The 13,108-nt window shown below is 43.3% G+C and overlaps 1 protein-coding gene across 1 annotated transcript in view; it reads right to left on the reverse strand.

Annotated features, from left to right (window-relative positions):
* Positions 1–10,837, reverse strand: part of LOC147422579 (uncharacterized) — an 82,280-nt gene extending 71,443 nt beyond the window's left edge. The window contains exons 1-2 of the mRNA XM_086503072.1: positions 10,550–10,837; positions 10,264–10,384 (exon numbers count right to left, since the gene is read on the reverse strand). Of these exons, the coding sequence (XP_086359198.1) occupies positions 10,264–10,384; positions 10,550–10,837 (409 nt within the window). The remainder of the gene's footprint in view (positions 1–10,263; positions 10,385–10,549) is intronic.
* Between the last annotated feature and the right edge of the window lie 2,271 nt (positions 10,838–13,108).

Genomic DNA, 13,108 nt, shown 5'->3' on the forward strand with positions numbered 1-13,108 from the left:
ATTTTCAGAAACCCCCATAGGCTGTACATTTGCCTCATTGGAACTTACATTCGTATTTCCACCACTGAAAAGAGGCAACAAAGTGTCATAAATGTCCTGTGAGCTTACATTACTGTCTCTAGTACATGACAGCAAGGGCTGAACAGAATCTTCCACAAACACTACATCCCGTGAAACCAGAATACGTTTTGTTTGTGGATGATATAACTTGTAACCTTTGCTTTCAGCACTATAGCCAACAAAAATACATTTGACAGCCTTATCATCCAATTTTCTGCGCTGCACTTGTGGCACCAAAGCATATGCCAAACAGCCAAAAACACGCATGTGCTCAATAGAAGGTTTTCTATCATGCCATGCTTCATATGGAGTAATAGACTGCAAAGCTTTCGTAGGACACCTGTTAAGTACATAAGTGGCACACATGATGGCCTCAAGCCAAAAAGAATGCGGAAAAGCTTGACTTTTGACCATACATCGTGCCATTTCCGTACTCAGACATTGGTGTTTTATCCCACGAATAGCCAGAAATGCATTAAATTCATGAGACATATACTCCCCCCCTCGATCGGAACGGAGGGTGCCCATAGTACATTTTGAGACATTTTCAGCCATAGCCAAAAATTGTTTGAAGCACATAAAAACTTCGGACTTCGCTTTAAGCGGAAATACCCACGCATGCCTGGAGTAATCATCAATGAAAGTCACGAAGTACAGGTAATTGCCCAAGGGCGGAGTTTGCATGGGCCCACAAACATCACTATGTAGAAGCTGCAACCTGCATGTGGCCCTAACTGAACCATCCTTTGGAAACTTAGAACGCTGCATTTTACCCAGAATACAGCCTTCACAAACATGTTTGATAGGTGCTTCAAGAGGCGGCAAAGAAGCAACCATATCAGATTTCTGCAAACGCAGCAAACTGGCAAAATTCAGATGACCAAAACGTGCATGCCAAAGTTTTGCATCTGAAATAGCCCTTGAATCTGCAACAGCATTTGCAAAATTTTGTCCACACTTGTCATACAAAGTGAGCTTATACAGCCCACGGCACAAAAGCCCAGATGCAACAATTTCATCACCAAAACTGAGATCATGAACTGTACATCTGTCATCCACAAATTTGACTACAAGTCCAAGTCTAGCAAGTGCGGATACAGACAAGAGATTCTTCTTGATCCCAGGTACATAAAGTGCATCAACAAGTGTGAAGGAACTGCCATTAGCAGCAGTGAGCACAATCTTTCCAACTCCCTGAACTGGATAAGAGGCATTGTTGGCACAAGTGACTGAATTCCCATGAGGGACAGACTCGAGAGAGGTAAACAATTCACGATGTGAGGTAATGTGCTTTGTAGCACCACTGTCGAAATACCACACATGTGAATCTGCAGCAACTGACAAGCATGCATCATGGACAGCAGGATTGTAAGTGCACTCTGCGCTAAAAGCCCATTTTGCATCAACATCAGCATCACAATCTCCTTTCACAGAAGACTCAACAATGGCTGCATTTGTAGTGGACCCAGCATTTGCAGTGGAACCACCCTCTTTCTTCTTAGCCTCTTTGGCCTTCAACTTAGGACACGACTTGATCAAGTGATCATTGGCTTTACAATAATGGCAACACATCTTCTTTTTGCCCTTATCACCAGAATTGCCAGACGAAGTGCTGCCAGCAGAAGCATTAGGAGCAGAATTTTTGCCACTCGCAGCAGAACCATAAGAAGTGGCTGCATTACTGTTACCACCCTTTCTTTGAGAAGCAATAAAAGCCTGTTCAACTGCACGCTGCCTAGTCCTGTTTTTTCTAGAAAGTGACTCTTGCAACAGCAATGTGCATAATGCATCAAACTTGACAACTTCAGGATTTCCTTGGGTCATCAGTCTCCAAGTACTAGCAAAAGTCTGGTAGGAATCTGGTAAGGCATCAAGAACAGTCTGCACAAGGGAACTGTCAGAAATGACTTCACCTGCAGAAATGAGTTGCTCATTGATATCCTTGACACTAGCAAGGAAAGTGTCCATATCATCTTCCTCATGCATAATCTTCGACTCTAGCTCTTTACGCAGCAAAGCAATTTTAGCCTCATTGCGGCTTGCATAAAGACCTGCTAGAATATCCCAAGCCTGTTTTGCAGATTTTGCTGAACGGATGTGAGGAATAATGGTGCGCTTCACAGACAACGCAATCAATGCATGAGCCTGCGCATCCTTAACATCCCAACGAGCTTGTTCTACCGTAGGCAATACAACTCTAACAGCTGCAATCCTTGCAGCAAGACCTGCAACATCCTCAATATCGCCTACATCTTCAGAACCAGGACGTACATCAATACCCTGCACAATGTTCCAGACACCTTTTGACACAAGAACATGTTGCATCATATAAGCCCACACAGGGTAGTTGTCCCCATCCAACCTGTCCTCAGCAGCAAACATCTTGAACACATCTGTGTTGTTGTTGTTAGCCATGGTAAATGCTGCACCTGATGTGAAAACTGCCCGAAAATAGGAGAAATGGAGCGGGAACAACTTGTGCTATATAGCACAAACCGTAGAAGACTATAAGGCACCTGTTATGCAGAAAACGGCACTGACAGAAAATCTGCACAAAATGACAAAATAGCCTGTGCAGTACTGCCCGTAGTGGAAACGGAGGCCGAAATAAGCCCAAATTAAAACTTCGAGCTCCCCCAAAATATTTGTCGACCTGCGAACGCTCGCCAAAGCTCACTGAAATCGGAGAAAGTGAGCAGGCGTGTGCTGGAGCAGCTGGCGACTAAGCCCGGGAAGACGTGACCTGCTCTGATACCAATTGTTGGAATTAGGGTTGCAGAGAAACACACACAGCTTGGAGAAGACGAAGGGAGCTCAACGCACACAATAGAGAGTGTGTTACTTAGTGTGCAATAGAAAGATAGGTAGCCCTAGAGTGATGGGCGTATATACAATGCACGGGGGAAAAAACCTCCTAAAGAGGGAAAAAATGCCCCAGCGGTCCTAGTGTGTTCACACACATCACTACCACATGTATATGGTAACAATCTAAATGCTTAGCAATGATGCCCCAATACCCTAACTATGCTTAGTTTTTGATTTGAAAGTGTAAATTCCTAGTTATGATGAAATTAGGCCGCGGGTCGGTGATGCCAAAAGCTACTAAGATCATAGCATAACCCTTTATTTCCCTCGAGGAATGACATCCACGGGGCGCCTGCTTGCTCTGGCTCATGAAAAACTTCAATACAAGTCAGGAGCATTTGGCATATCTTGTATAACATTGTACAGGAGAGATCTGGTAGACTCTTGAAGAAAGACATGGTGCCCATTAGGATTTTCACCATGTATTCCTCTGTTGCTTGTCCTTTATCTGGAGCTGGCAGTCTTGGGTAGTTCAACCAGGTTGGCTGCTTCTTTGTCAGTGCGTCATGCTCTTGCCATGTCCTTACTCTGAGTACATGACAGAAAGTGGGATATTTTTGTAGGGCTGCAGGTGCTCTTGTGAATAGAATCAGATACCTCGGATTCTTGTTCAACCAACTCAACCTCCACTTTGGGTGGTATTTATCTGCGCCATCTTCTTGCATGTCTTTGTAGAGCCTCTCTTTGACCTATAGTAGTTCCACTTTTATGAGAGGGTATGGCAGGGATTGTTGATGCCATTGTGCATTGATCTGATTGGGAGTGAGTTGAATGACATTGACAGTGTGTAGAACTCTCAACTCCCAATCCATCGCGGCTTTCCACTGCTCATCCACCTCTTGGGTGATCTTCTCTTTCAGTGCGTCCTCTTCAGCTTTTGATAGTTGGACCATAGGCACTGTGTCTGCATCTGTAACCTTAATATGAAAATCCTCTTCACCACTCGGCTCTGGTGTGGACTGTGTCTCCAACTCAGCAAATGAGACCGAGGGTATATCTATCTACGGTGGCTCTGAAGTGCCTGCCTCTTCCCGCGTATCCGGCTTTCGTTTCCCCAGGAGCTGGTTAACTCTCTTGAGATCTGCTATTTCTTTTAAGAGCTCTTCTTCTCTCTAGACCCGCATCAATGCAAGGTCCCTGTGCTGTGATTGCTCTAGCTTTAATTCTAACTCAAGGTTCTTGCTCTTCTTTTCTAGTGCCTTGTATACTTCATCTTTCCCTTTGATTGAGATCGAGGCCACAACTGGATTTTCTCTGATTTGCCATAAGAAGATTGCCTAATCATTTATTCTCTGTTCAGAGTATTGTAAGGACACATTTACAACATCCAATTGCACTTGAATTTTTTGAGCTGACACAGATGTCGTAAGAAGTTCATTTGTAACTTCTGTCAGCTGCTCGTCTTTCACTTTGCATCTGATAATTTGGTGAGCAGTTCACCTAACTCTTCCATTTCTTTCTGCTGACGATCTCTTGCTAGCTGATGTTGTTCAACTTTGGCTTTCATCTCTTGCACTTGCCTCTAAAGATTGGTGATGACAGTCATTCTGTCTTCTAAGTCTCTTTGGAGAGCGTCAATCACCATCTCGAGTTCTTTAGCCTTTGTGTTGCGGCTAAGTGCTGCTGATTGGAGTCTCTCCGTTATATCTTGCATCTGTCTTGCATATTCGTTTACTTGCAATATGACCTCGTCATTAGATTGCTAATCCTCCTGTGTTGCCAACTGACTGGATATGCCTGTAGCCTCTTGTGTATCCTTCTGCTACGTCGCGGTTGCTGGTTCTTCTTGTGTGGAGGTAGAAGATTGGTCTTCTTCGTCTTTGTCTTCTTGAGGCTTTGATGCCTCCGCGGTTTCGTGCTGAGTGGAAGTAGAAGGTGTTGGATCATATTGTGTAGTCTCTTCAGGTACAGGGCTCACTTCCTTCTTTGGTTTAGGTTCTCTCTATTGTTGCTGCTTTTGTGTAGTACTAGCTTCTTGTGTAGATTCATCTATCTTTTGCTTTTTAGGCTTTTGAGTAGCTTCGACACCTTTCTCTTGTTTCGGCTCTGTTTCTTTCTCTTTTTGTTGCTCTTGCTGGTTAGCCTCTTGTGCAGATTCTGTCTCTTTGATGGACTCATATTCTGTGGCTTTCTCTTTCTCAGGTGATGGTGGTGGGCTTGGCATAGGGAGGTCCTGCTGTTCCGTAGGCGGTGAAGTGTGTCTGGGAGACTCATAGCCTTGTTTCTGTGCTTATTCTCTAGCCGTTTCCTCAGCTTGTTTTTGTTCCTCTGCCTCTTTGGCTTTTCTAGCCACTTCTTCGGCTTCTCTAGCCGCTTCTTCGGCTTCTTTCAACTTGAGGGCTTCAGCTTCTTGGCACATTTTCTCCAAAGTCTCTGTCAGATCTTCAGCCTCTTTTCTAGTGTGATGCTTTGTTCTTGGGCCTTTAAGTCTGCTAGGCACCCATTTCTCTGGGTCATTCCCTTGTGCTTGTCGACTGCACTGGTAGGCATGTTTTTCTCTTTCAAAGCGAGCTTGTTTCTGCGCTGGCTCTTCTTGGTGGGCGGCCAAAACTTTTCTCTTCATTTCTTCTCTTCTCTCTCTCTTCTCCTCGTTATCAGAGCTCTCGCTGTTGTCCCTTTCCGGCAAGCTGTCAGCTGATTCTTCATCGGTTTTATAAGATCTCTTTCCTGACCTTGTAGCTCTAGGAGATGGTTGTGCTGCCAATATCCATGTGTTTTGGTCAGTGGCAGGTTGGTAGATTGCCGACCATGCCGATGGCATGGTATGCAATTCTTGTCAAGACTTCTGGCGCACCCAAGTAAGTGATTTTCCCTTCTTTCTTGGTGCCCTTCAAGGTTGTCAAGACACAGTGAGCGTGGTCCATTGGTTGCCTGGTTGTTGATTTGAGAACTTGGATAAATGTGGTGGCAACCGCGTGATTTGGCATAGTGTACCTTGATGGCCTTTTTGCCAAGAAGTGGAAGTGGTGATGGTATAATCGGGCTAGCTCTTCCACTTGTTTGTGAATCAAATCTGCAAAGGTAGCCATGGCGGTCTCTTTAGTAAAAGTCCTTGCTGTTTTCCTGTCTCTTGCTCTCATGGTCATTTCATCTGTAGGTAGTTTGAGTGCCTGTGCCGCACTATATCTTTAGTTATGACCACTTCGACCTTGTTTCCTTGAATGTCAGATATTTGGGCCGTTCCATCCTCTTTACTTGTGGATAAAAGCTCTTAAGCTTTCTGAAAATCAATTCCACAAGGCTCCTATTCATAAAGGTCTCTGAGTCCCAGCCTGCGATTGGCTTCCTTGGTGTCGGACTTCACGGAAACATCATACACTTCCTTAGGTAGGAGTTGCAACTCCACCTGATGTCCCTCTTCACTTTTGAATCTGCCGGTGAAGACTGTGGTATGATGTTCTTCTAGTTGTTCTCTGGTGAGAGGTATGCTACCTCCGCTGCTTTGACTGAATCGGGGTCTAGTTCCTGCCATCAATGCTTGACTTGTTGCCTTCTTGTATGTGGAATAACTGACTGCATTTATTGTAGCTCCTGTGGGGATCAAAGCATTGGTGCTATGATTGTTGAGTTGTACTTTGATGCGCATGTCCATTCCGTGTAACCAATCATCATCTGTTGAAACTGCATCTTTATGTAATTCCCATTGTCGGTTATCTATTTCCAGAGTGTTGATGGGAATCTGTATTTGTTGATTTTTGAGAGCAGCTTTTCTTTTGAGTACCCAAAGCTGATCTTCCTCTTGGGCTTCATCAATAACCTGCTGTCTTTTAATCTTCCTTTGCTTGGCTACATGCATTCTATCTAGCAATTCATTGGTTAGCGGCAAATTTTATTTCTTTAAACGACATCCACTAATCCAATTAGCCATTGGTTCACCATCTAGGGTGGACAATTTTACTGCTCCAGTTGGAGATACATCTTCAATGATAAACAGTCCGTTTTCCTTTTTCTTAAACTTTGGAATGTGTTGCTTAAGGGATTAGAATAAAACTAAGTCCCCTTTCTTGAAGATTTTTGTGATTAAGTGGGAATCAAAAAACTGTTTTTGTTTTCACTTTTGTGCATAGATGTGAGATACAACAGTTAGCCTTTCTATTGGAAGTATGGCATGAAAACCATAAACAAGGTTAAAGGGTGTAGCATTTAAAGCTGTTTTGAATGGAACTCGGTATGCCCATAGAGCAGCATGGAGATTTATTTCCATGTCTGTCCTTCCTGAACTAACCACTTTAGTCAGCTCTGAGCTAAGAATTTTGTTCGGATGCTCAGCTTGTCCGTTTTCTTGTGGGTGATAGGGAGTTGATTCGTTATGGATGACCATAAACTTATTAAGCAAATACTCAATTACCTCATTGAGGAAATGAGTTCCCTGATCACTGACAATTTCCATTGGTAGTCCATATCTCGTGAATACATACTCATATAAGAATGCAACAGTGGTTCTGGCATCATTCTTTTGAGTTGCTTTATTCTCGGCCCACTTCGTCATATAGTCCGTAGCTACAATGATATATTGAGCTTGGGTTCTATAAGTAGGTGGCTGTATTGGACCAACAAAATCTATACCCCATTTTTCAAAAGCTCTAGCCTCCATCATTGGTCTTAAGGGCATGCTATCTACACATGTTGGCATTTTTTCTCGTTGACAAGCATCACACCTTTGAACATATTCCTTGGCATCTGCAAAAAGTGTTGGCCACCATATGCCTGCCATCAAGATTGCTCTTGCGGTGGTCTACTTAGAAAAGTGACCTCCAACTAATCTAGCATGTGCTTGTTCTATAATCGAAATATACTTGTTTTCATTTGCATAGAGACGCAAATGTTGATCTTTATCTCTCTGATATAATTGGTTTCCAATAAGAGCACAGTCTCTTGCTTCAGTTTCAATTGCTCTTTGACGGCGTTTACTCATATCCTCAGGAAATGTACGGCTTGATAAGTAAGTAACTAGATAGTTACTCCACTTAGGAACAGGTGACATTTGAAACAATGTGACATGAGGTATGGGTTAACGAGTAAGCTTTTGCAACTAGCCCAACAAGTGGTATCAGAGACAATAAGGTGATTAGCACTTCTTAATCACTCTAATTAGATCATGAGCATAACCCTCTATGCTAGACTCCTTGCTCATCTTGGTTGATTCACTCTCTTTGCATTTTCATGTAGGATAACACTAATCTAGTTGCTAATTGCTCTTGTCTTGGGCATGTTCATGGCTTAATGCCTGGAGCCACTACCCTTACATAAGTAGTTACACTTGCATTTTTGGTAAATCAAGCAACAAATCTATTTGATGGTTCTTAAAATTTGTGTGTGCGAGCATTAATGCGTGGTTTTTCACTTCTAGTGTGGGACGCATGTCTAACCTCACCATCCTATCTTATTGTAGTATTAGCGAGAACCACGATTAAATTGTCAATCCATGAGACGAAGCTGACTCGACTAGTGCATACAGGATACAAGAGGTTGTCAATCTCTCGGAAAACAACTAACAACTTGCATCTAACTCAGGCTACACTCAAGTGACTGAAATCACCAAAAGCCAATCGCTCACAAATCACATTCGTTACAGCATCAAATGACATCCAAACATAGTAAAACTTCTAGGACATGTTTATAAGACCTAAGCACACATGCTTATGGTCTCAAACCCCACTTTAGGTCAAGTTCCAAAACCGCAATTATAAACAATAGTGGATTTTTTACCTAGACGTTTTCGACCAAGAATGCATCTACATGCTTAGCAATGATACCCCAATACCCTGACTATACTTAGTTTTTGATTTGAAAGTGTAAATTCCTAGTTATGATGAAATTAGGCCGTGGGTTGGCGATGCCAAAAGCTACTAAGATCATAGCATAACCCTTTATTTACCTCGAGGAATGACATCCACGGGGCGCCTGCTTGCTCTGGCTCATGAAAAACATCAATACAAGTGAGGAGCATTTGGCATATCTTGTATAACATTGCACACGAGAGATCCGGTAGACTCTTGAAGAAAGACATGGTGCCCATTAGGATTTTCACCATGTATTCCTCTATTGCTTATCCTTTTGCTGGAGCTGGCAGTCTTGGGTAGTTCAACCAGGTTGGCCGCTTCTTTGTCAATGCCTCATGCTCTTGCCACATCCTTACTCTAGGTACATGACAGAAAGTGGGATCTTTTTGTAGGGCTGCAAGTGCTCTTGTGAATAGAATCAGATACCTCGGATTCTTGTTCAACCAACTCAACCTCCACTTTGGGTGGTATTTATCTGCACCATCTTCTTGTATGTCTTTGTAGAGCATCTCTTTTACCTATAGTAGTTCCACTTTTATGAGAGGGTATGGCAGGGATTGCTGATGCCATTGTGCATTGATCTGATTGGGAGTGAGTTGAATGACATTGACAGTGTGTAGAACTCTCAACTCCCAATCCATCGCGGCTTTCCACTACTCATCCACCTCTTGGGTGATCTTCTCTTTCAGTGCGTCCTCTTCAGCTTTTGATAGCTGGACCATAGGAACTATGTCTACATCTGTAACGTTAATATGAAAATCCTCTTCACCACTTGGCTCTGTTGTGGACTGTGTCTCCAACTTAGCAAATGAGATATCTATCTGTGGTGGCTCTGAAGTGCCTGCCTCTTCTTGCGTATCCGGCTGTCGTTTCCCCAAGAGCTGGTTAACTCTCTTGAGCTCTGCTATTTCTTTCAAGAGCTCTTCTTCTCTCTAAACCCGCATCAATGCCAGTTCCCTGCGATGTGATTTCTCTAGCTTTAATTCTAACTCGAGGTTCTTGCTCTTCTTTTCTAGTGCCTTGTATACTTCATCTGTCCCTTTGATCGAGGCCACGACTAGATTTTCTCTGATTTGCCATAAGAAGATTGCCGAATCATTTATTCTCTGTTTAGAGTATTGTAAGGAAGCATTTGCAACATCCAATTGCACTTGAATTATTTGAGCTGATAGGGATTTTGTAAGAAGTTCTTTTGTAACTTCTGTCAGCTGCTCGTCTTTCACTTTGCAAGCATCTGATAATTTGGTGAGCAGTTCACCTAACTCTTCCATTTCTTTCTGCTGACGATCTCCTGCTAACTGATGTTGTTGAGCTTCGGCTTTCATTTCCTGCACTTGCCTCTAAAGATTGGTGATGACAGTCATTCTGTCTTCTAACTCTCTTTGGAGAGCTTCAATCACCATCTCGAGTTCTTTAGCCTTTGTGCTGCGGCTAAGTGCTGCTGATTGGAGTCTCTCCGTTATATCTTGCATATGTCTTGCATATTCGTTTACTTGCAATATGACCTCTTCATTAGATTGCTAATCCTCCTGTCTTGCCAGCTGACTGGATATACCTGTAGCCTCTTGTGTATCCTTCTGCTGCGTCGCGGTTGCTGGTTCTTCTTGCGTGGAGGTAGAAGGTTGGTCTTCTTCTTCTTTGTCCTCTTGAGGCTTTGATGCCTCGGCCTTTTCGTGCTGAATTGAAGTAGAAGGTGTTGGCTCATACTGTGTAGTCTCTTCAGGTAAAGGGCTCACTTCCTTCTTTGGCTTAGGTTCTCTCTGTTGTTGCTACTTTTGTGTAGTACTGGCTTCTTGTGTAGATTCTGCTTCTTTCTCTTTTTGTTGCTCTTGCTGGTTAGCCTCTTGTGCAGATTCTGTCTCTTTGGTGGACTCATATTCTATGTCTTTCTCTTTCTCAGGTGATGGTGGTGGGCTTGGCATAGGGAGATCCTGCTGTTCCGTAGGCGGTGAAGTGGGTCTGGGAGACTCATAGCCTTGTTCCTGTGCTTCTTCTCTAGCCGTTTCCTCAGCTTGTTTTTGTTCCTTTGCCTCTTTGGCTTTTCTAGCCACTTCTTCGGCTTCTCTAGCCGCTTCTTCGGCTTCTTTCAGCTTGAGGGCTTCAGCTTCTTGGCACATTTTCTCCAACATCTCTGTCAGATCTTCAGCCTCTTTTCTGGTGTGATGCTTTGTTCTGGGTCATTCCCTTGTGCTTGTTGACTGCACTGGTAGGCAGGTTTTTCTCTTTCAAAGCGAGCTTGTTTCTGCGCTGGCTCTTCTTGGTGGGCGGCCAAAACTTTTCTCTTCATTTCTTCTCTTCTCTCTCTCTTCTCCTCGTTATCAGAGCTCTCGTTGATGTCCCTTTCCGGCAAGCTGTCAGCTGATTCTTCATCGGTTTTATAAGATCTCTTTCCTGACCTTGTAGCTCTAGGAGATGGTTGTGCTGCCAATATCCATGTGTTTTGGTCAGTGGCAGGTTGGTAGATTGCCGACCATGCCGATGGCATGGTATGCAATTCTTGTCAAGACTTCTGGCGCACCCAAGTAAGTGATTTTCCCTTCTTTCTTGGTGCCCTTCAAGGTTGTCAAGACACACTGAGCGTGGTCCATTGGTTGCCTGGTTGTTGATTTGAGAACTTGGATAAATGTGGTGGCAACCGCGTGATTTGGCATAGTGTACCTTGATGGCCTTTTTGCCAAGAAGTGGAAGTGGTGATGGTATAATCGGGCTAGCTCTTCCACTTGTTTGTGAATCAAATCTGCAAAGGTAGCCATGGCGGTCTCTTTGGTAAAAGTCCCTGCTATTTTCCTGTCTCTTGCTCTCATGGTCATTGCATCTGTAGGCAGTCTGAGTGCCTCTGCCGCACTATATCTTTAGTTATGACCACTTCGACCTTGTTTCCCTGAATGTCAGATATTTGGGCCGTTCCATCCTCTTTAATTGTGGATAAAAGCTCTTAAGCTTTCTGAAAATCAACTCCGCAAGGCTCCTATTCATAAAGGACTCTGAGTCCCAGCTTGCGATTGGCTTCCGTGGTGTCGGACTTCACGGCAACATCATATACTTCTTTAGGTAGGAGTTGCAATTCCACCTGATGTCCCTCTTCACTTTTGAATCTTCTAGTTGTTCTCTGGTGAGAGGTATGCTGCCTTGGCTGCTTTGACTGAATCGGGGTCTAGTTGATATGCGGGTAGTTCCTGCAACTTCTCCTTTTGGTTGAGCTTCTTCTTGGCCCTCTCTGCTGCTTGCATGGCTCCTGTTCAGTGAATAAAGTGCAAAGTTAGTAGATTTGTCGGAATTTTCTCTGTAATGTCCTTTAGTCTGAAATGCTGACAATTTTGGTCCAAGTTGCTCCAAATCAATTTTTGAACAAGCATAGATGCATAAAAACATGCAAGGAACAAAACTGTAAATTCAAAAAAAAAAATTGTAACCGAAGTAAATATTTGCGATTATTTACAGATGAGCAAAATTTTCAACTTTTTGCAAACTTGGCTTCATAGGCTTGAAGTATATACCAACTACATACTCTTAGTGGAATATGGGCTAATTTGGATGCATAGGGTGAAAATGGTACCAAATTTTGGCTTTAGGTCTCTAAAACAGTAGATATAAAGGAAATTTGAGATTTTGAGCTCCAAATTGGTTCAAGTTTGGCTAGTGGGCTTAACACATCATGTACTTTGGATGTGTGATGGAAAAATATCAAAACTCCCCAATTTTGGCTAGAAAGTAAATAATCGCGAGTAGTAGCTTTTCTACCGATATCAATATTTTTTGCTACAACTTGGTTCTAGGCATTGTATAGACCCTGTGTATGAGATATGAGGTGATTTGGATCAAGAAATTGTTACCATATACATTTGGTAGTGATGTGTGTGAACACACACATCACTATTAACTTTTCTACCAAAATCAATATCTTTTGGTACAACTTGGTTCTAGGCATTGTATAGACCCTGTGTATGATATATGAGGTGATTTGGATCAAGAAATTGTTACCATATACATGTGGTAGTGATGTGTGTGAACACACTAGGACCGCCGGGGCATTTTTTTCCCTCTTTAGGAGGTTTTTTCCCCCGTGCATTGTATATACGCCCATCACTCTAGGGCTATCCATCTTTCCATTGCATACTGAGAAACACACTCTCTATTGTGTGCCTTGAGCTTCCTTCTTCTTCTCCAAGTTGTGTGCGTTTCTCTGCAACCGTAATTCCAACAATAACTTATCAGAGCAGGTTGCGTCCTCCCGGGCTTAGTCGCCAACTGCTCCAGCACGCGCCTGCTCACTTTCTCCAATTTTAGTGAGCTTTGGCAAGCGTTCGCAGGTCGACAAATATTTTGGGAGAGCTAGTAAAGCTTGGTCTGCTCAGAATTTTGATTTGGGCTCATTTCGGCCTCCGTTTCCACTACAGGCA

The sequence above is a fragment of the Adiantum capillus-veneris genome, chromosome 27 (assembly GCF_014529385.1).
Source record: "Adiantum capillus-veneris isolate H3 chromosome 27, ASM1452938v2, whole genome shotgun sequence".
Taxonomy (NCBI): domain Eukaryota; kingdom Viridiplantae; phylum Streptophyta; class Polypodiopsida; order Polypodiales; family Pteridaceae; genus Adiantum; species Adiantum capillus-veneris.